Source organism: Lytechinus variegatus, chromosome 17 (assembly GCF_018143015.1).
Source record: "Lytechinus variegatus isolate NC3 chromosome 17, Lvar_3.0, whole genome shotgun sequence".
NCBI lineage: Eukaryota > Metazoa > Echinodermata > Echinoidea > Temnopleuroida > Toxopneustidae > Lytechinus > Lytechinus variegatus.
Window position 1 is genome coordinate 30,662,702 of NC_054756.1, and position 24,077 is coordinate 30,686,778.

The 24,077-nt window shown below is 38.5% G+C and overlaps 1 protein-coding gene across 1 annotated transcript in view; it reads right to left on the reverse strand.

The window, feature by feature from the left end:
- The window catches only part of LOC121430971 (non-structural maintenance of chromosomes element 1 homolog), a 30,495-nt gene continuing 6,418 nt past the window's right edge, over positions 1-24,077 (reverse strand). The window contains exons 2-7 of the mRNA XM_041628411.1: positions 19,396-19,519; positions 17,805-17,923; positions 14,596-14,673; positions 12,798-12,932; positions 11,943-12,053; positions 1-108 (exon numbers count right to left, since the gene is read on the reverse strand). Coding sequence (XP_041484345.1) covers positions 1-108; positions 11,943-12,053; positions 12,798-12,932; positions 14,596-14,673; positions 17,805-17,923; positions 19,396-19,501 — 657 coding nt within the window. The 5' untranslated portion in view covers positions 19,502-19,519. The remainder of the gene's footprint in view (positions 109-11,942; positions 12,054-12,797; positions 12,933-14,595; positions 14,674-17,804; positions 17,924-19,395; positions 19,520-24,077) is intronic.

Sequence of the window (24,077 nt, forward strand, 5' to 3'; positions counted from 1 at the left end):
TCAAGACCAGTGTTGACTACAGTTTGGACAAACTCTCCTACGATCTGTAAACAGCCTATCTAGGCAGTATCCATGTAACTTGATTTCACATTGGGTGCAGACTTGGCCCTGCAGATAAAATATAAAAAAAATTCTGTCTTGAAATTTACATTTTTATGAAATTCATTCAATAAAACAATTAAAATTTTATTTATATTACTTTTCACAGATTAGTGAAATATATTTTTGGATGATGAGTCCTGCCCCCCCCCAAAAAAAAAATCATCTAATTGGTAAAGTTTACCAATCAATAATATTAGCATTTCAAAGATTGTCAGTATTCTATTTCAATGCATGCTCACTCAAGACTACATGAATTGGTTGATACTCACTTTATCTTCTTCTCAGATAATCCACATAGGATAAAACCAATTTGGTCTACACTACACTTAGTCTTATACCCAATTAGTCTAATATCTACTTCATGTTATATTTCAGACAATAAAAATATGGATTATCATTATTTGCTTCTTTGTAAAATGAAAATTTTGAATAAACAGTTCATCTAATCATACAGACTTTAGGTGTTACTCCAATATATGTAAGATATTTGGATATAGCCTACATGAGAATTAATGGAAAATAAACTTAAGTGGTCAGCAGACCAAAAGACTATTAGACAAACCAGGGCCCTGTCTTACAAAGAGTTATGATTGATCCAATCAGTCATAATCTGAGCATGATCGGTTAAGGGTTAGCAATGAGGTGAAAAATATTTTTAAGGTACTTCTATCAAATTTGCTTTTAAAATAATCTTTGATATCTTAGGTTTAAAAAAACTTAGTTTCATGAAGATTGATGATTCCGAAAGTACCGGAATAGTCCATTTTATTCATGGGGGTGCTGCTACCTCTCGTCAAGGACGGACATTTCTACTCAAATTGAATTCACTCTAGTTTTATTGTTTTTAAAGTTACTATAATTTGGTTTGGATGTTCTTGCACTCTGAACATTACTCTATTATCAGACATAATATAGTTGAAAAAAATATTTGGAAGTAATTTTTTTGATAGATGTTAACATTCCCATTTTGAAATTTACGTCCGTGATGGAAAAAAAGATGAAAAGTTTTTTTATTCTTTATCAGAATAGAAATAAAAAAAATAAAAAGGTGTAGAGGTATCTCTCTAAACACTGTACATCATTTTATTTCAACATAGCTGAAATCCATACATTTTATTCGTATCATAAACTCAAAAATGATCACAGACGGACATTAATTTCAGAAAGAAAAAGTTAATTCACTAAAATTCAATTCACTCTAGTTTTATTGTTTTCAAAGTTACTTCAATTTTTTTAGTGGTCTTGCACTCTGAACATTAATCTATCATCAAGCATAAATTAGTAGGAAAAAAATATGGGAAGTAAACTTTCCTTCCGTCCGTGATGAAATTAATGTCCGTCCGTGATCATTTTTATTAGGATAATGTCTAAATTCAGCTTTTTATTCTTTATCAGAATTGAAACAGAAATAAAAGTGTGTAGAAGTATTTCACTGGACACTGTACATCATTTCATTTGAACATAGCTAAAATCCATACATTTTATGCATATAATAAATCAATCAAAAAGGATCACGGACAGACATTAATTTCATCACGGACGGACGAGTGAAATACTGTGGAAAGATTCATATGCAAATGAGAATCTTTGTTGAGCAGATTATGAATTTAATTTTAGCTTCTAATTGCAGTGAAAAGTGGCTCTGAGAATTATTCAGAACTCAAATGAAATAAACCTACAACTCTTGTGATATCTTTGTTTGGCCGTTATTGGGGCTATATTGTTGTCAGGAAAAATTGTTATACATTATTGGAATGCAGAGTTGGAAAGCTACATGTACATACATACTGTATGCCAAAAAAGCAGGAAATAAAATATGGCAAGAACAAGTCCAAAGCTGTAGATTTCATCAATTCAAGCTTGCAGAAAGTGATGTCCTATGGAAATCCTTCAGGGTCATTATTTTTTCTCCAGGAAATTTGCAAAATGTCATTTGTAAAAAAAAGGAGACCTCGCCTAATTGTCAAGACATCAATGAATTTATGGATATATATTTATATCTAAAAGATTGAACAAACCTGCATTCTATATAATGACTTTGCTGGCTTTCCATAGTTGCGATTGATCTGATCAATTATGTTGTTCAGTAGTGAACACCATATCTACGAAGTAGCCATACTTACCTATTCCCTTAAATGCCATTCGATTGCCACGCTCGAATACACCCGGAAAAAAAATTCTCCTATAAAAGGAGAAAAAGTCTGCACGCAGACTAGAGCCCCCGTACGACAAGGAGGGAAACCCCGCCCTATACTATAAGTACCTTGCGTGCGTGGCTCACTTCCTCTTTCTTAGGCAAACGAACCTCAGATACAGAAAGAGGGGAGGTGGGAGGGTAGCATATGTAAGTATGGCTACTTCGTAGATATGGTGTTCACTACTGAACAACATAATCTACTTCAGATACGCCATACTTACCCATTCCCTTAAATGCCAGATTCCCACGGAAACAACTATGGGAGGTGGTCAGGCCAAAGGCCAAAGCCAAAAGGCCCTACAGATCAATTCTATTATACAAGATACTAATGACAAGCTTGTAAATTTAAACTTGTACCTTGGATTAGCGATGGGGACCGGACAGGGTGGCCCTCGCAAACTTGGATTCATCACCGAGGACATCCGAGAGGTAGCAGGATGTGAATGTATTAGCGTTGGACCAATATGCCGCTTTCATTATATCCTCCATGGGTACGCCCTTGAATAAAGCCAAGGAAGCAGCCAATCCTCTTGTGTCATGGGCTCTAACTTTCTGGTGAATGATGACTGGATCACCAGCAGATTTCACCGCCTCCACAATCCAACGAGAGATAGTATCCGGCGAGACAGCCCTGTGAGGGGGAATAAAACTAACAAAAAGTTGATCAAAATGTTTAGTCTTATCAAGATACCATTTCAATGCTCTTACCGGGCACCAAAACCTATCCTCCCTAACTGAAGAAAAGGAACTTATGGATGGTAGAACAATTTCAAGAGGGAGAGAGGACTCCCGTTGGTTCTTAGCAAGAAAACGGCCATGAGGAATAAGTCTAATCTTGTTTTTCTCCCAACGAATATGCCCAGGAGCTGTGGTAAGAGCATGGATAGAGCTACGCCTCTGACCAGAAGCCGCTGCCAGAAGGAAAACAGTTTTTATGGTTAAATCCCGCAAAGATGCATTATGCATTGGCTCAAAAGGGGGCTGACTGAGGGAGACTAACACCTGGGGAAGGCTCCAAGCAGGAGCAAGAAGCCTTCTACTGGGTCTGTTAAGAAAGAAGGACTTTAATAACCGTGACAGAAAAATAGACGAGGAAACAGATTCACCATTGTCAAAGCCTTAGTGTAGGACAGCTATGGCAGACCTGTAACCCCGAATAGTATTACATGCCAAATTCTTGTCATACAAAGATATAAAAAATTCAGCAATCTCACCTACAGATGCCTTGCATGGATTAGTCTTAGCCTGCCGACACCATCTAACATAGTGACTGAGTCTGGAGTCGTAGGTTGATCGTGTGGAAGACCGTAAACATTCTGCTGAGAAATTGGCAGCCCGTTCAGAAAGTCCAGCCTTGATTGCTGCTGCCCTGTAATGGGCCACAGTGTGAGCCTCAGTTTGTTGGGCTCGGGGTAGTAGTGCTGGGTCCTTGACCGAGTTCCCCCTTCTTTGTTGAGATATGTTACCACCGTCTGGTTGTCTGACTTTATCAGGACACACTTTTCCACTATCTCGGATGCAAAGTGTTGGAGGGCTAACTGCACCGCAATCATCTCCAACCTGTTTATGTGAAAATTCATCCTCAGTCTGCAAAGGGGGACTGTATCCACTAAGCTTGCTAAGAGTCCCAGAAAAATCTGCCAAGTCTTTGCAGTCGAGAGACGACTGGACAGGAGTTGCTCCGCGACTGCTCTCGTTCTCTGAACCCGGTGGGGAAGGGGGGCTGCCACCTGACGCGGGATGTCTATAAATGCTCCAAGGAAATCCGGAGTCTGAGTTGGAGGCAATCTTGATTTTTCCCAGTTTATGAGAAGGCCTAGATTTGTCGTTAACGCGATTGTGACCTTCAGGTGTCTGTGAAGGGTTAGATCCGAGGGGGCGAGGATCAACCAATCTTCCAGATAGCAAAAAATCTTTACCCCTCTTCTTCTTAGCTCTGCAGCAATTACCCTGACGAGCCTTGTAAAGATGCGAGGAGCAGAGCGAAGGCCGAAAGGGAGGGCCTGGTACTGGTAAGTGTCCCCTCCTATTGCGAAACCTAGATGCTGAGAGGACCTTGCTATTGGAACGTGAAGAGTCTAAGTCTATAGAGGCTGCCCACTCGTGGGGGCGAAGCAGGGGCAGGATCTTGGAGAGGCATTCCATCCTGAATGGCTTGTTTTCGATGAACCTGTTTAGTTTCTTTAGATTCAGGATCATCCTGAATTTTCAGGATCGTTTCCGAATTAGGAAGACATTTGACAAAACAATCTTTTGGCTGGAGGGCACCTTGGAAATTGCACGCTTTCTCTCCAGTTCGTTGATTTCCCTTAAAAGAGCCTCTCTCTTTTTGAGAGAGCGGGGGAGGGCAGAGGTGGTTCTTAGTTGTGCGAACGCGTCCCGATAATCTGGGTCGATCTCGACCCGATATCCCTCCGGCACAATCCTGAGAATTCATCTGTCTCTTGTTATGAGGCTCCAATTTTTTACAAAGAAAATGAGTCTTCCTCCTACAGGGGCGTGTAAGTCTGGGGAAAACGGTCCGGCCAAGGAGTCACAAGTGATTAGGGGGGTACTGAGAACCGCGGGACGATCTGCGTCAACCCCGAAAGGGCGTAGGGGTCCTTTGATTGGTCTGGGGCCTCCTATCCCTGTCCTCATGTTGTGGGGGGCCCTGCTGTTGCTGGTCACTCGGCCCAGAGGCCTGCTGACGTGAGGAGGAACGTTGGCCATAAGAATGCGAAGACAACCTGTACACTGTCTTATCAGCCGTGGACGAGGCAGAGATGGAAGATTCTGAAACTTCCTGAAAACGACCACTGAAAAGGTCATCCCCCAGGCTGGCAGTCTTTCGAGTAGCCGAGTAGCATTTTTTTCAATCTGAAGTAGGTCAATGACCTGTGAACGCCTTGCTCTCGTGCAAAGTATGGCCGTCCTCGACGCCTGTTCAAACTGGTATTCTGCAATCTTCATAACACACTCCCATATGTCTCTGCGATCCTCCGGGGAGATACCTAGTCTCTCAGATTCCCGAAAGGCTGTCAAAAGATATGTGTGATAGGTTGCTAGGCGCATAGATGCCCTGGCTGCCTGGTCAATAGAGGTCAACTGACCCTCCATACGCTTAAATCTACGTGACACGAGTGGATTCTGATTAGAGTAGCGCGATCTCTTAGCCCTAGCATCACCAACACAAAAGGCTGCATCTGGGACTGTGGGAGTCTTGAAAACGTGCTTAAAGTCTCGTTCCCCAAAGCGAAAGTGCTTACTTACCACTCTGTTGGTAGGACGTAAGTCCCTTCCCCTGTCATTAAGGTAACTCAAGCAGGACGAGAAGGGTTTGTCAAGCTTCACTGCAGCTGAGTTGACAGATTGTCTACCAAGCTCCGAATCAAGACAGAAAATAGGCTTAGAATCCTCTGAGTCGGTAGTCTCTGCCTTAAGCTGGGGGCAGTATTTCGTAATCAAATCTGCAGCCGAAACAGGCTTGCTTTCTACGCTATCATGGCGAGAGCTGGGGGTGGAAGCAAAAATAGCTGAAGAAAATCCCTCACTAATCACTGAAGCCCCCTCCTTCTCATAACGACCGCTAGCAATGCTCTGTCTCTCTGATCCTGAAGTGGAGAGTTGAGACAGCAAAGAGTCTGTCCATTTTCGCTTGCGGGATGCTATGGGCCGATGGTAGCCATATTCTGTCTGAATCATCCTCAATATGAATAGAGGGAGCATGACAGGTCCGCTCCAATCGCTGAGAGCTCGGGCTTCTCCCCCGAGTACAGCTTTCAATGTCCCGTTGTCCTGGCCATAGCCGCTTCGCCGGTACTCCGTCACGCCTCAGCGGCCCGTCCGGGGCGTCTGGGCTGTCGGGCCGGGTTTTGGTCTGCGCCGCTGAGATGGTAGGGGCGCTGGTGTCGCCTGCAATCGGCTGATTCGACAAGTTCGCACATTTTTGCGCCGCCTGGAACATCTTCATGAACCATGCCGCCGAGGCAATGTCCATGTCGTCAGGGGGATGAAAACCCGACTTTACGTCCTTCCCCGATTCCCCCATCTTCGCTTTCTTGGTGACGGGAATCGTCTCGAATTTATCCGAGTCGTCCAAAGAAAACTTGGCCCCCTTCGGTATCTTTCCCAGTAAGGTGACGGACGTCCCGAGGTTTAATTCGTCCGGAGTAGGGGTTTTAGCTGTCTTCCCCTTGGGTTTGGCCTGGGAGGGGGTCTTGACTTTTCCTTTGAGGGGGATTTTGAACCCTGTACCTCGTTTAGACCTGGCTATATTGGGGGTTTTCTTTCCTCCATCATCTTTCATAGCTCCATCCTCTTTCGTATTGTTCTGGGAAGTGTTATTGGCTTGATTGGGGCCCTGACGGGGAGAGTCTTTCGATCCAGTTGTTTGGCTCATTATGGTGGATAATACAGACGTGGGGCCTGAAACGTACCTCCGTCTGGTTATGGCTGTGGGATCGGATGAGGCGTGGGTACCGAGACCTCTGCCTACTTCTGTGATGAGACGTGGGTTCTGAGACCTCTGTCTACTTTTTGTCCTGAGACGTGGGTTCTGAGACCTCTGTCTACTTTTGGGATAAGTCTTTTACTGTTTGGGTGTATAGAAACTCTGAGCGTAAGCGCCACACAACCGCTAGGTTCGGGCGCCGGCAAAAGAAAGAGGAAGTGAGCCACGCACGCAAGGTACTTATAGTATAGGGCGGGGTTTCCCTCCTTGTCGTGCGGGGCTCTAGTCTGCGTTGCAGACTTTTTCTCCTTTTATAGGAGAAATTTTTTGCCGGGTGTATTCGAGCGTGGCGATCGAATGGCATTTAAGGGAATAGGTAAGTATGGCGTATCTGAAGTAGATAGCAACTCTATATAAGACGGGCCCCTGATGTAGAATAAGTGGGTTTAGACAATATGAGAAGAGACTAAACAGGGAGTAGTCATAGTGGTTGAAGACTAAATGACAATATAACAATTGATCAAAATGATTTTCAGTCAGACTGTTAGCTGTTCTAATGAGATTGTGTTATGCTCAATTACTTTTACTGTAGAGTACTCTTTTGAAGGTGGGGGGGGGGGTGGTTGTGGTCAGTTTGATTCTGTAGTTTGGTGATAGGTCATCTATACACAACAAAAAAAGTAAGTCCCCTTAAATCAAATTGCTGTAACTTTTGAACGGAATCATGTTGAGATATGACATTTGGTGGGTGGTTTTCTACACTCATTAAGCAACTGCTTGGGAAAAATGAGATTGATCGGTTGAGTCATGCATGAGTAATCAAAGATTGAATTAAAAATGACCATATTTGAAAGTCACAAGAGTCGTTTTTCAGATTGTGCAAATACAAAGTTGTTTTTAGGTGAATTTTATGGTGTTAATGCTGTTTTACTATCCATCATTTAGCCTCTCCACACACAATTTTGATATCGTATGTTCATGGTTGAGTGAGCACAATATTGCAGGGGCCACGGAAGCGGGGGTGGGGGGCTGGGGGCCCCCACTTTTTTTTCCAAAAGCATGTACAAAAATGTAAAAATGACCATACGATTGTGATTATTTGCATGGTCAGCCCCCACCCCCCACTTTTGACTCAGTCCCCCCCCATTTGAAAACTGTTTCGCAGCCCCTGTATTGTGACGTATCATCATAGGGGTTTATGGTTGTATCCTCTACAACTTGTTAGATTATGTTAAAATTTGAAAATGTTGGTGCCTCACCGATTATAGGCCCCTCCCCCATTTTAAAATTCTGGTTCCACCGCTGATTCGTCCATATATTCAACTGATGCTGAGAAATTGTTAGAAAAAATTCATTTATGCAGTATAAAGAGTATTCATTCCTAAGTTTTCGAATGTGCTCGCTCAACCATGAAAATGTTTAAAGTTCGGAAAGTGTGTGGTGATAGAAATGATGGATGATAAAAACAAAAGCAATTAAAGTCACATTTGAAACCGAATTTGCCCCTAATATTCACTTTATTACCATTTAAAATGAGTCTGTGACATTGAAAATACCCATTTTCCCACTTTGATGCGTGCTCACTCATCCATAAATAAACAAATCGATTTCATTTTTGCACAGAATTCTGCCCATAGGTTGATAAACATTACTGCCAAATTGACATTGCAAAAGACAGCCTCGAAAAAAAAGTTCCACCATATTGAATAAGGGGTTACTTATTCTTAAACATATGCACCCATAATGTACACAAGCCTATGGGAAGGAAGTCAAAATTTTAACAAATATGAAATGAGGATTTTTTTCATGGACGGTTTTTGTTACTTCTACCAACAATTATTTCATGAAACTTCGCACATGGCTTCAGAGTAATACTATCCAAAAGGCGCGCACACCAAAATAACAATTCGATACGGCACAGAGTGGGGCCAAGGCCTTGAACTTTCTTCTCATTTGCATAATTTTCGAATATTGTGTGCTCACTGATGCATAAAACATCGGGATTTTCATGAAAATCAAATCAACTGAACTGTGCAAGGAGTTTTGTGACAGATATCAATTGTTACAAATTGCATTTTTTCCAATAACGTAAAAAAGAGCTAATCACATTCCACATGTTCATCCAATGTTTACTTAAACGCCTTTGAATCATTGAAGCATGTTAATTGGTCATAAACATAAAGAAAAAGCTGATAAAAGATTTACCACTTGTGGGATGGAACACCCTATCAGCACATGCTGTTTTTCGTAGGGGTCCAAGATCAGTTTCAGTTACCAAAAAGAAACAATACCTGCTTATGATATTTGAAAATCGTATTTTTTGTTTTCAATAAATGTTCACTGAACCGTGAAACGTTGAGTATTGTTGAAAATACTCTTCTAAATAATAACTGTCACCATATTGTATCATTTTTATTGATAAAAGTGTGTAAAAAATCCAATTATAGCAAATCTGGACTTGTGTTTATTCAACCGTGAAATTTAGCCAAAAAGTAGTATGGTCTTTTAGAAAGTACCTTTTGCAAGCCTTCTGACTATTTTTCATGATGGGAATGTGGAATCAATTCCAATAAAATGGAATCAAAGTCATGATATTTAGCTTGTGACTTTTGAAAAGTGACATTTTTGCCTTCTGACGGTGCTCACTCAAGCATGACGTACAAAATGTAAACAATATTTACTCAGAGTGTAGCTTATAAAATTACCTACAAGCTCATGTAAAAATATATCAAAAACTCGCATTGGTTCGGAAATCATTGATGTTTGTTCAAGGGGGGACTTACTTTTTTTGTTGTGTATAGATTTAAAAGAGACCAGTCAAATTTGAACTGCATCCTTTTGCAGATCATCCCCTTATTTTTGGTTACACAACTATTTTCTTCCATGACAACTGCCTCAAGACAGGCTTAGAGCCCATCTAATTCTTTTGATCAATAATGTGAATTATACTAAGTATGCACCTATTCTAATAATAATAGTGGCAATTTATAATTTTAAAAAAATATGTTTTCAAATTTAGAATTGTTTCATATCTAACACCCACTCTTGGTAGTTTTTATTCTAAAAAACTGTTCTTTAAAATGTGAATTTAAACATTTACATTACAAATGTAGTCATTGAATAATAGAAAACTACCTACAAAAAAGAACAAAAATATACAGATATACATTAATTTTATCAGGCATGTAAAAACACAAGACATATTCTATATCCTTCACATCATATTCAAGTTTTGCATATATTCTATATCCTTCACACCATATTCATGTTTTGCGGCACAAATCTTGTAATGAATTGGAATAGTGACAATGATTGGAGGGGGGGGATTAACCAAAACTAAAAATAGCCTTTAAAGATAAAAGCAACTTTACATTTTATTTGCATGATAGGAGAAATAGATAATCCGAATAAAGAAATGTGAAAGAAATAGGACAAGGAATGAAAAATATGACTGTTTGAAAAAAAAAACCCAATAAGACTGATGAAATCTAATGAAAAAAATCAAATTCTGAAGAGGTATTTGAGATTCTAAGCTGTTTCTGCCAGGTTATATCAAATGATTGTTTTCTATTATGAGTGATTTGAAGTATATCTCTTCCTTTGCATTTAATATTATTCATAATAGGCCTAATCTTGAATGTGATAATAATAATAATAATAATAATGAGACTTGTAGAACGCCATATCCACTTTGTAGAGTGCTCAAGGCGCATAAAGACCTAAGAGATAAATAACACAGTTTTTTACAAAATTTTTGAAAGGTTTGACAGAGGTACATTTTTTAATAATATAATGATTTTTTTATGCTGAAGCATTGATGAATGGTCATCACTGCACTAGGATGCTGACTAGATTTAAAGACCACAATCTTTAATGGCAACGATTGTGGTGATACTATGAACGCCACTACTAATACAACCACCAATAATACCTCTACTATTTGTACTCGTACAGCTACTCCTGTAAAACTAATACTTCAACAAATACTTCTACTACTTATAATAAAAATACTACTTCTACTATTCGTACAGCTAAATACTTCTTCAATTACTTTGTACTACTTATGATAATACATACTACTACTACTACATCAGAGATGCCAACTTTTGGAAATCAGAATTAGGGAGGATTTGCAACTGGCACCAAATTATGTGCGCGTAGCGCACATCTCGAGCGCGGAGCGCTCGACCCTTGCGGCCGGGGTCCAGGGCCCGCCTTAGGGCCCTGGAAGCTCTGGGTTTCTAGATGCTCTCTGGTGCAATCTGGCCCTTATTTTGGGGCATTTCACAAGTTTTCAAATAAAAATTGTTCCCACGTTTTTAGCATAAAAAATATCAAATATGCATTCTTACATGTAAAAAAAATGAAAGGACAAAAGAAGTACCTGTTCAACAATAATAATTAATAAGGAGGAATTATCACTATCGGCTATAGGTAGGTTATGTTCCACTATAAATCCAGTAAAGGTCCCTTGCTTGGTGAAATAAAGTCAACAGGGTACTAGTGGAGCTCGAAGATCTTGTCTTCGTAATGTCCGTAGGCCTATGCCGTTTGCTCCGGCTCCCGAACGGTGCTTCCGAATATCATCACGACCTCCGTACTCAACTGAAATGTCCACGCTGCAAGTTGCGCAAAATGCATGGTAAATTCCTCTTTCCGACTTCCGAATACACGGGTACTGGAGACTGTATTCAGTCTTATACTTCTGAGACCATTTCTTGGTCTTCTTTTGTTGATTTTCCGCCATTTCGTGTCAATATCAACCCATCAATACGCCAAAATCACACACCGATATTCCACCGCACGACTCGACAAATCCAGTGGCCGCGAGCGCACACGCCTCGCGAAGCTAGCCGGGCCTACTGGCCTGGTGCACAGTGGATTCCCGTTGGGCATATCACATGCACCAGCTTTTCGCTGCTCCTTATTTGTCTACCTTTAACACACAGAATTTAGTAGCAGCGAACGTAATGGAGTTACTACATGCTAAAGTTAGCAGACGATACATGTCCTTCCAATCCAATTTGATCAATTAAAAAAAATCGTAATTTCGGGAGGATAAGGATGGTAATCGTAAGGGCGGGAGTTGGGATGAATTTTCGGGAGCCTCCCGATGAAATCGGGAGGGTTGGCATCTCTGCTACATGTAATAATGATAATAATAATCTGCATCTTCATGATGCTTAGATGTTTCTATAAAGCATTACATACCTTGATAACCATATCCTTGCAGTGCGAACATTTGTCTGGTTGATATGTCTTTCTAAGGTACATCTCAAGTTCCATGATAGATCTACCAGTCATCCACACATAGCCCTCATCCTGTTCATGTAAGTAATCAAAATCATGTAATATTATCAAAGACAATTACACTCACAATGTTCCATTGGAATAGTTTAGACTGTTAAAAAAGAAACAAGTGTGTAGTCATTCAAATGCCAGTGGAAAACAATGTGTATTATATGTCTTATAAGATAGTGATGTGGATTCTTATTTGTTAATCTAACATTTTCTTTACAGAAAATATAGAACAGGGGGCCATTTCATAAAGCTGATCCTAAGTTAAGACCGACTGGTGATCCTTTCTTGTGGGGAATGATATTGACCGTTAAATGTTCATTGGTGATTATTTTTAGCGTGAGAAACGTTCACCAGTCGTTCTTAACTTATAAGCAGCTTTATGAATGAAACACCCACCATGTGTAAAGAATGTTGAGCGTCTTTTCCATGGCAATTTGATTAAAAGATAACTTATCACTGGAGTAATGCAAATTAATCTGTTTTTCTCTTCACTATTTTTGTCAAATAAGATGGATTTACATTCTGCACAGTGTTTTGAAGATGAACACAACAAATTCAATAGTTTACCGGTATATTATTTTCAAGGCAACATATCTGATTGGATTCAAACCTGTTTTAGCCACTGTTCCTTAAAAAAATATGGGCCAGCTGATGATTATCGAATGTCCCAATGACCAATGACAGCCACAGATATTTTAAAACATGGACAGAAACACAATAGTTTACATGATTTAAGGAAGGTAACAGATGTGATTTGACACTAACCTGATTTAACCATTGTTCCTTAACAAACTTATTAAGTGTTTCCTGTGCATCTTGCTTTGTCAACCTCTCTAGTTTAAGATTCAAGATATCTGTAGATGATGCCATGCCTTCAGGAGAATCCATTATCAGACCGACCTGGACAAAAAAGATAAGGTGTGTTGTGGTCTAGTGGTTCTGACTCTCGCCTTTCAAACAGAGGGTCATGGGTTCAAATCCTAGCCATTTCGTGTTTTCCTTCAGCAAGAAATTTATCCACACTGTGCTGCACTCGACCCAGGTGAGGTGAATGGGTACCCGGCAGGATTAATTCCTTGCATGCACTGAGCGCTGGTGATGGTAGCTCGATCTAAAGCCGGGGTAATAATAGCAGCGCTTTGTATCCTCTGGCATGAAACACTTTATAAATCCAGCTATTATTATTACTATAAATATCTTATTTCCTTGTTTCAGTGGTAAGCTCATTTCATAACTGGCTGCATGACCCTTGGCGATCATTCCATCATTTAATTTGCACAAGATCCCAATGGTAAAAATGTCAGATGATCAATAGACCAGTTCATATATAGCCCATGTTCCAAATGACTGATAATAGCAACAGATATACAAACATGGAAAAGCCCACATTTGCACTTACATGTACTTAGATCAGTGACATACAGAGTATTGGATGTGCTTCCTGAATAGCTCAAAAGTTTGATTTTGACAAATTATTACCTCCAGAGATATCATGTAATGAGTGTTCCTACAGGCCATTCTGATTAAACTTTCAGCTATCAGTATCTTGAGATGAGCTTTATCTATTAGCATGCTTTTTATAATCAATGATACTCTTTGTGTTTTGAATTCAGTTTGCATTAATTGCATGATTTTGTGAACATCACAAGTAAAAAGTATAGAATACATGTATAATTTCCTTCATCCTTCATTTAAACTGTAATTATGATTCAGACTAAGCTAAAAAATCATTATGCCATTAAGTAAACCTAGGTATCTTCTACCAAAAGTTAGTAAACTAATCTCAAACAGAAATGCAACAAGACCGTGATTAATAGCTAACTGGAGCAGTGCAGTCTGACTGTATCTATAAATATCTACATCATAATTTGCACGTTCTTCTGATATTTCAAGTTAATCAAACTTTAAAGGGGAATGAAACCTTTGGAACAAATAGGCTTGTGTAGAAACAGAAAAATCAAAGAATAAGAATAAAGAAAGTTTGAGAAAAATCGGACAAATAATGAGAAAGTTATGAGCATTTGAATATTGCAATCACTAATGCTATGGAGATCCTCATATTGGCAATGCGACAAGGATGTGTGATGTCACTGATGAACAACTTTCCCTTTGGTAGACTATAAATACCCTCAAAATGTCTCTTTTTGCTTTTTCTTATGATGATACAAACTCTTTATCCATGATGTATTCTTAAAAAATATGCACTACATGCCATCATGTAGACAGAACACATGATTTTTGGATAGATGTGATAAAAGAGGCAATTCTAGTGAAATATATAATAAAGTAATGGGGAGAGTTGTTCACAAGTGACATCACACATCTTTGCCGCATTGCCAATTTGCTATCTCCATAGCATTAGTGATCTCAATATTCAAATGCTCATAACTTTCTCATTATTTGTCCGATTTCTCTCAAACTTTCATTGATCTGTTTCTTTGATTTTTCTGTTTTCACACAAGCTATCTTGTTCCAATGGTTTCATTCTCCTTTAATAAAGAACTAAATGTGAATAATTCATATGTTATTTGAGTTAAAAAAATATCAAGGTGGAAAAATTTACTGTTTTCTTGAATAGCTCGAGCTGCTGAGGAAGATAGTCTGTGGTAAGCTTTCCAAGATCTGATTCCATTGTCTGTACCTACAAAGAAAATCATACAAATGTGTTATTATCACATACATCATTTATTATAGTCTGCCCAACATCGCTTCAGAGCAATAAAAAAACAGACAAACCTTTGAGCATATTCAATTCCTCTACAACGTCCACTTGGGCACATGTAAAAATGAAATGCACATTATTGGTCAAAATAGACTATATAGGAAATGTATTACCGTAAACTATCTTGTAGATTGGCTGTTAGCCAAAGGAAATACATGAAAAGCCTCATTTCTCTTTATAATTTGTTATGATACAAATTTATATGGTCAAGATATCAAATAAAGTCTCAGGAAGAAAAAGAAGCTTTAATTGAACTTATACAAATATACTTGTAGTAAGGATGTATATCAAAGTTGCTTTTACAGGTACATGTATAAGAATTAAGAATGAAACTTTTTTTTAACATGTAAAATCCAGTTTCAATAGAGCAGGCACTACAAAAAAAATCTATGAAAAATAAAATCAAACTTAAAATATGAATTTTCCATATTATCGTACATATATTCGGGACCAATATCATTTTAGAAGGAACGTAAAGAAGAAACTCTGGAGAAAGTTATATGCAGTTCAAAATCATAGGCTATTTATTAACTCTTTGTCCGCCGAGTTCGCCGATTAGCACACTTGCTGCTTCGCCAAGTACGCCGATCGGCACAAATCTCGCAACAATCCGATTGCATTGATTTAAACAATGCTATAAATCACAAAAGCTAAGCTCCCTAAGCTGCACTTTCTGCCTTGCCATTGAAAAAATAGCCTGGGCTTAGAGCATTGGGCCTTTACTATTATTCTTTGACAAAGGGGTTATAAGTAGCTTGTTCTAATATTTTGTATAAATTTGGGAATGAATAGCCTGTACACTTATAGTTTGCCAACTGAAACTTGAAGGTTTCAATTGATCAGAGATATATCTTTTAAACATGAGTAAATATTTATAAAAGCTAATTTCATACTCTACAACTTTGCTGTTGAACATTTTTCTGTAGGAAAAAGCATAAAAAATTACAGCCATGTAAACTACGCATGCAAATCCAGAGCACCCATTTCTGGTGTCCCCAGAATTAATCCGGCAATAGGGGATTCCGTGCACGGCGGACAAAGAGTTAATCAATAATCAGCTACAGTAACTACTCGAAGTACATGAAGATATCGATGAAGACTCAGATAAAACAGGAAACAAAGGCTATAGTATTTTCGATGTATAAGATTAAAATTCTAAAGTTAAATCAATATACGATGAATGTCTATCCTTATTTGTCTTGAAGTCAGTCTATCTGGATGAGTGTGGGTCTAGTATATATACACTGTCTATCTAATAATCAAGAAGTCGTATCTATAATCATTAGTTTTGGGGTGTAGCAATGTAAAGTGGGAGTGATCTAAACTTGCTTTGATTGGTATACAGGTAACTGTCTATCAAACTTTCTCTGGTATAAGGGGTGTAGTGATGCTCTGTTCAGTGACTGGGGCTGGTATTATGAGTCATAGATCTTTTAACTTTTGTTCCTTGAAATTACATGTACCTGATGTCACTGAGAGTAGGAGTGGGCTATACATGGGTCAAAAATACTTTTTTTATAATTTCAATATGGGAACAGTTTTTTTTAATTTCTTGTAATGTATCTCAACATGAAATGACAATATTTTTTGTCTCGGGTCCGAGAAAAAAGTGTGCTGGGCCAAAATCCCCCAAAATCACAGTGTTGGCCACAACTTCTTTATTTGGTGATCTTTTTCTTTGGTTTTGGTGTCAATTCATATGAATGTGTCAATTCATATGTGTTTGGTGTCAATTCATATGTGTTTAGTTTTAGGAGCTTATTCCTATGACGTGGAGCATTGTGGTCCAGTGGATTAGTCTCCGGACTTTGAAACAGAGGGTCGTGGGTTCAAATCCCAGCCATGGCGTAATTTCCTTCAGCAAGAAATTCATCCACTGTGTGCTGCACTCGACCCAGGTGATGTAAATGGGTACCGGCAGGAAGTAATTCCTCTAAAAGCTGTGTGCGCCTTAATCGGTTGCCTAGCTTAGCCGGGGTAATAATAATATCAGTGCCTTTTTAAAGCGCCATGAGCACCGAAAGGTGGGCCTGTGCGCTATATAAGTAGCCACCATTATCATTATTATTATTATTATGACACTGTAGATTATACATGTATACAGGCCTTATCATATGCCATGGTGGTCAATGCATGGATATATCCAGTGTAGTATGTACAGTAACAGTACATTGTATACTGTATAGCCCTATCGACAATTAACATTTTGTTATTTAATAAGATATATTTCACAAATATCTGTAAAACCCATAGGAGGGGAATAAAAGCAATATAGCTCTATGAAGCTGCTTGCTACTGTTGACCTCGTACTATCTAATATCCAAGTACTCCAGGACGATAAAACCTACATTTGGCTGAAAAAAGGCTGTAAAAATTTGAAAATTTATTTATTACCTTTTAACTCTACAAATAATGGTTCAAAAGTGTTAATTATAGGAAAAACAAATTGCCTGCTCTCCAAAACATATGAATAGACACCAAAACCGGAGAAAAAGACCACCAAATAAAGAAGTTGTGGCCAAAACTGTGATTTTGGGGGGTTTTGGCGGCCATTTTGGATTTTGGCCCGGCACACTTTTTTTTCAGAACCCGAGACAAAAAATATTGTCATTTCATGTTGAGATAAGGTAAAAGGAACACAAAAAACTGTTCCCATAGTAAAACCAAAAATCACCCATTTATAGCCCACTCCTACTGAGAGTTGGTCTTTTATGGTTAGTGTTTAGGAGTTTAATGGTAATGCGGGTCTTGGGAGTTAACATTAGGGGAGTTTGTAAACAAGTGAAGGTGAATGACTGAAAGTATAACGGGAAGTTATATACATGTTACATATTATATTCCAATTTTGGGATCTCACATGCAACAGCTCCCTGTCTATTGCATAAAACAAATTCCATAAAATGCCATCATTAAGGTTCATTAATTGCAATGTTTTTTTTTTGGAAATATACAAAATTATGTATTTGATGTGATATTGAGTGTATCTACTAAAGTTAATAATTTCCACTATTCTCATATTAAAAACAAAGTTAATTCAATTCAAGACATACCAAAGCATACTTCTGTTCTCCGGTGTCTTCATCAGGTTTTTGTCGTATCTCCATAGAAACCTCCCTGAGTTTCTTGTTAATGAGATTCTTGAACTCATTCAAAGTAGGACTGTCTCTCACTAATAGCATGGAAAATGAAATCAGACAATCAAGAAATTGAGATTATTGTCATTGCTTTTCTCATTCTTTACTACTGGCACGTTTAAAAAAATGTAAAGCCTTTTGATGACAATGTATGAAATATATAATAATACTAGTAATAATAATATCAATACCACTACTACTAATAATAATAACAAAAATATCGATAGATCATAATATTAAAAATGAACTGAACTTATACCACACCAATTCCACTCTGTAGTGCCCAAGGCGCTTTTCAAGAAATTTTGAAGGAAATTACATGCGTGTATTTTAAAAAATGTTTAAAGGTGTTTTTTAAAGTTTCAGAAGATGAACAGTGTTTTTCATATCTTCAGGAAGGCTGTTTCATATATACTCAGATGATGAGTTGACTAATGATCTTCCCCTAAGTTTTGGAAACCTTGAGAATAAGGAGAGAACTGGAATTAGAGGAACAGAAGGATCTTAGGGTGTAGCTTTGTAATGAAATGAGATACTGCAGATAAGAGCCATGTATAGTCGAAAGTTAACAACACATTCTTTATTAATATACATGTACATGTACTGTAGGATGTTTATTTACAGGGAGCTAGCATTGTATTGATAGGAGCAATGTGAGTGCATCTGGTGGATTTAGATGATGCAAGAAATGAAAGCATGAACCTTTTTGTTGTATAATTATTAATATCATTATCATTATTATCATTAATATCATTATTGGTAGTAGTTTTATTATCATTATTATTATTACCAGTATATTTAAATAAATTGGAAATATTTGCACAAAAATCAACTTAACATAAACATTTGCGATCATTCAGAATGACTAATCAAGACCATTGTCACATGCAAATCATTGTTTGAATGTTGCAACTAATTTGAAATATTTGTGACATAAATTCATAGATAACGTTGAAACCCATCCAGAGGATCAGAATTCAAATTGCTGGAAGGTATTTTTCAGCTCACTTTATCTACTTGTATCATTATTAGCTTCAATCCAATAATTTACAATCACTCTGGAATCCAAATTCAATAACATTAACAGGGGCCAATTACAGAAAGAGTTGTTTTAAAACTAAACTCAAGATATCAAGCACAAGTCCCTTTATATACTCATATTTATTTGTTGAAAATCAAGCTTCAATCGATTTTCTGGATTTAGATTAATCCTCTTTCTGCATGGATCCCTGAAAGATGGGTTTTTTTTCCAAGGATCTGCACATCTCTGCCAACAAACTCTGAAGGATTAAACTTGAACTCAAAATAAGCTACAATCTCTTAAAAGCAAGTAGGCCTACATGTACACTGTGGTGATATGTAGGTTACAGTTGAAGAATTTTGAGAATTTTAAAAAGATTTCTTTTTGAAACTTTACAAAAAATTTTCAAGTCGTGCTGACCTATCCTGTGTTTTGAGCTGGGTGGTGAGGTGACAACTGAGTTTCAGGTTTAGAGTGAATTCTTACCCTCACATCTTTGTTGAATAGTTTTATAGATATCTTTGAGCTCTCTCTCTCCTACCAGTCCTCTTGACATCAATATTTGTATCATCAGTTTATGTTCGTCCTTCATCTTGCTTCCTTGTTAAACCTACAATTGTGTTAAGAAACAAAAAAAAACAATAATTATGATCCGCTCCCTACTGATGAGTGCTCTACCCGGCTATCCTTGCACTAGGATGGAGAGAATTACTTTCTGATGGAGAACATCTCGCTTCACATCCTACCGCAAGTTACTACCAAGAAAAATTGAAAAAAAAAATTAAATGTGGTGCAAATTGCGACACAAGGAAAATTATTTCCTACCGATACGGAAATACATGATTTCTGTTTGATTCAATGATTGTATTTTTTTGTTTTGGTCCAATTATTCTTAAGCCTCCGATATTTTGGCACTTTAATCTGCCAGGGTTCCCAGCTTTTCAAGAAAAAAAAATTCCTTGAATTTTCCCTGATGCAGTTTAAAAATCTCTTGATAATTATTTAAACCCATTCCCAGTTTTGCATGTTTTCTTAGTTGTTGGCTAAAATGACAATGATGTTTTTACAAATTAGGCTCATGTGTGCTGTGCCTGTCACTGTCAGGTCACCAATGGTTTCAAATCATCTCGTGTGTGAAGGATTCATATGCACCTGGTACACGCGAATCTTTCACACCTTTTTACTAAAATAACTATGACTTTACATCATAGCTAAGAATTCTAATTGTGCTATGACACTAACCGAACCATATGGATCGTTTGCTGTTTTTTTTAATAAAATAAGAGCATTTTTCGTGGTCTTCACATAGATACCTTCTGCTCAGTGTGGATATCAATTTTTGCCTAAAGAGGGCGTGCGATATTATTCACACAAGCTGGTAGGCACTTAAGAACCAAGTTTGAAAGGATACTCGTAAACTTACGTCACTCTCGCCGATGAATATTCATTAGATCGTGGTCGTGCGTGTTCAATACACACTGAGTGCATGCATGCAGAGAGTTTGTATTGTACACGCACGACCACGATCTAATGAATATTCATCGGCGAGAGTGACGTAATTTTACGAGTGTCCTTTCAAACTTGGTTCTTAAGTGCCTACCGTTTGTTTACGGTTTTGCAACTTGTACTGCTAGCTGCATTCTATCTAGGCGATCGGCATTATTTTCTCGCTCGTTCAATCCACTTTCATCATCATCTTGTCAAAAGATGGCGTACTTTACCAATAAGTATATACCTGAGATGCAACCTGTTGATTTTTGGTACAATTTCCAATTATGCGCTGACGACTTGAATAGAGAATGTTCGATAGGAAAAATTGCTTTTCGATTGTTGTTTGCGTACTTTCCACCGCAGTATCAAGGATAACTAAGGACGGATCGAACGGTTGAGACTTGGAGGTAAGCGATAAAAACACTTTTATAAATAATTTCCAATTCCTTTTTAAAACAAACTTAAATCATTCAAAAAAAAATACCATAGTGGAGAAATACTGAAAGGTTTGGCGTTAAAGCTATTGAAAAGGTTCAGCGACGTGCGACCAAGTTGGTGCCATCATTGAAAGATCAAGAATACAGTAGAAGGCTTCGTTCCTTGAAGTTACCTTCCATTCAGTACAGAATGCGAAGAGGGGATATGATACAGACGTACAAGATCATCAATGGCATTGATGATTTGAACAAGGACATGTTCTTTACATCTGCATCAACTCAGACGACACGTGGACATCTATGCAAATTGTATATGAAGAGAAGCAGACTGGATGTTAGAAAAAATACTTTCAGTGCCAGAGTTGTAAATGACTGGAACTCCTTGCCGGCAGAGATAGTTACTGCATCAACGTTGAACAGATTAAAGTCACAGTTAGACAAGTTTTGGTCTGCAGTGCAATATACTCACCCTTGGGAATAGTAACTCTGGCACAGCACACAGGCACACATTATTTTAATAGTTAGATGGAGATAGCAACAGTGACAGACCTGGAAACACGACTGCATAATTACATGCATTTTTCCAGTAGATCCGGTAATAAGGTAATAAGGTTTCATTCCCTCACATTCGTGTGATGAATGAAAACGTCAAAGTCCACTATGAAATCACATGCGTTGTGCGAGGTTAGTATTACTAACCTCGCATGTTGTGTGAGTGCTGTCAGGTGATGTTTGATGATTGCGCACGAATGGCAATAAAAGCCAATACATAGACACTAAACTTTCAAAGTTTGTTTAAACCTTTATGCCTTATGGCCAAAAGCAAAAGTAAAACATTTAAAATATTCTGAGGCTTGAGGGGTCTAACCTTGTTCTCCATTAAAGGACAAGTACTTTATGTACTTTTTATATTAGTCAAATAAATAATAATAATATAGGCTAATTTATATTATTAAATTATAATATAAAAAGATAAAGATTAAAGTAGGCCTACTTGTCCTTTAAATGAGAACAAGGTTAGACTTAGACCCCTCAGCTCAGGCCTCAGAATACAGATTATTAAACTTAGGCTGCGTTTATGCGACCTCAACCCAGAATCATGATTTGAATAACGATTTGAATCATGATTCAAAACAGCAACATGAATCACGATCCGACAGAATCAGCGTTTATACGACCATCTTTCTAACGCTGTTTCTCCCTGAATTCGGGCCGATCCAGTGCGCATCACAGTGCGCAGTTTGACCCAGGAAGTATAGGTCAACATTTTCGCGCGTGTTTCTAACTTCAAGTCGGCTGCTAGATTTTTGCTGCCGCCCGAGCTAACGCGCGATCGTTTGTGCAACGTTTACTCGGCTTCCGAAAAATAAATCTTTTACTTCCAGAATTCTGTGTATTGTACCTCGTATTGTTTTTGTTTACTTGTATTAAATCTTGTCGGTTCATCGAAAATGGTGTTCGGTAGCCGTAGTACTGGGCACGAATTCTGTTAATTTTGTCTCGACAGGCGGTGCCACATCATCTAGAAATCCCTCCCTCGCAAGCGCCGCTGAAAGGGATTCATATCGTCTTATTTCTGTGAATCCCGGTAAGGGATGCTTTTGCTTCAGGCCAAAGCACAAGCAGAGCCCTGAGTTCGTCGTCAGTCCAATTTGTGCCTTTGGAACTTGAAGATATGATTGATGAAAACAATGAAATATACAAATGACGCTACAGTACAACCCCGGGGGTACAATACACAGAATGATAATTCCTAAATGCACGTGACAATTGGCATATACCGGTACTAGTACACTGGCAATACTACACGAAAATTAACCTGCACGAAACACAGCGCGCGCCTTTGAGTCGAACCCGGAAGAAGCACGACACAATGACGTCATAGAATCATGATTCAAATCACGATATCGTTTATACGACCTTTTTCGTTCGTGATTCTACAGAAACGTCTTTCCAAACGCCCCTTTTTCTGTGTTTCATGTTTGTGATTTGAAAGACGTTTATTTCCACTTTCGACTAAAATAAACGCAATCGTGATTCTGCAGAATCGTGATTTGAATCATGATTCTAATCATGATTCTAGGGTAAAAAAGTGTCGAATAAACGCACCCTTAGATCTACAGGGATTATCTCAGACTACTCACTCATTCAATGAACAAGACTTAATCTGCCCTGCCAGGCCAGGCACCGGATGTGCCGCGACAAGCTACGTAGCAGTAGAGGCCTACTAGCTACTGACACAGCTACACTTACTCCCCGGGGTAACAGCTACACTAACCCAGAGAGCTCCAGCCCGCGAAGCGGGTGCATGCTGCAGTGCAGTGTCAAGACCAAAGACCTTATAATATATTACTAGACCGAAAGCTGCGCGCGCGTTCAGCACAAAACAAATGAGATTAGGCTCCGCCTACCGCGATCATTTGAAGACAAAAATAAGCCCCCATTGACATTCATGAGCGTAAATATATTCATATTCCGCCCTTTTCATTGGCTAAGAGCGTCATTAATACGCGATTTCCCCGATTCTTTGTCATCGATACTAGTGGTATCGTGTTACAGAAGTAATTATTCATTTGACCTCATTACGTCATCTAATTTATTCATTCTGAACCCGAATCTGAAACTTTTCTTTCCACACAAAAATGGACCTACGAACACTCCGGTGAGTACGTATAAATTGATATAACCACATGAATTCAGTGGACTATTTACAAATTTCACACAGTATTTTGTGATCTCAGGTTATTTCTCTACCAAATTAGAGAGTTTGCTATCATTCTTCTGTTAAAGGAAAGCAGAATTTGGTCTTTGAAATTGAAGTTAGATTGTCATCGTCGCCCAGTGCAGCCTGTATGTTGCTTGCAGTGTTGCGGTTATGCCGCTGTGTTAACCACATGTATTTTGTATGGGCTCCTAGCCGATTGGTCATCGAGAGAATTTCGGGCCGGTTTGGTTCATTTCCAATTAACAAGGACCAACCCATGATTGATTAAATCAAGAAGAATGAAGCTTCTTTTTGTACACTGTAACGTTAGATCTAGAGGGAGATGGAGGGAGATCTGCATCTATCTTCAGTAGGCCTAGATCGAAACCCAGTCAGGAATAAACTGTGAAGTGGAGTGTGGATGAAGATATATTGCCTGTCATTGTGTCAATCCTCACTTTCAAGTTTCAGTTTCAGATATCAAATTTATTTTGCATAACTTCAGGCTTCTGCATTTAGCCCCCATAGGCGGCGGG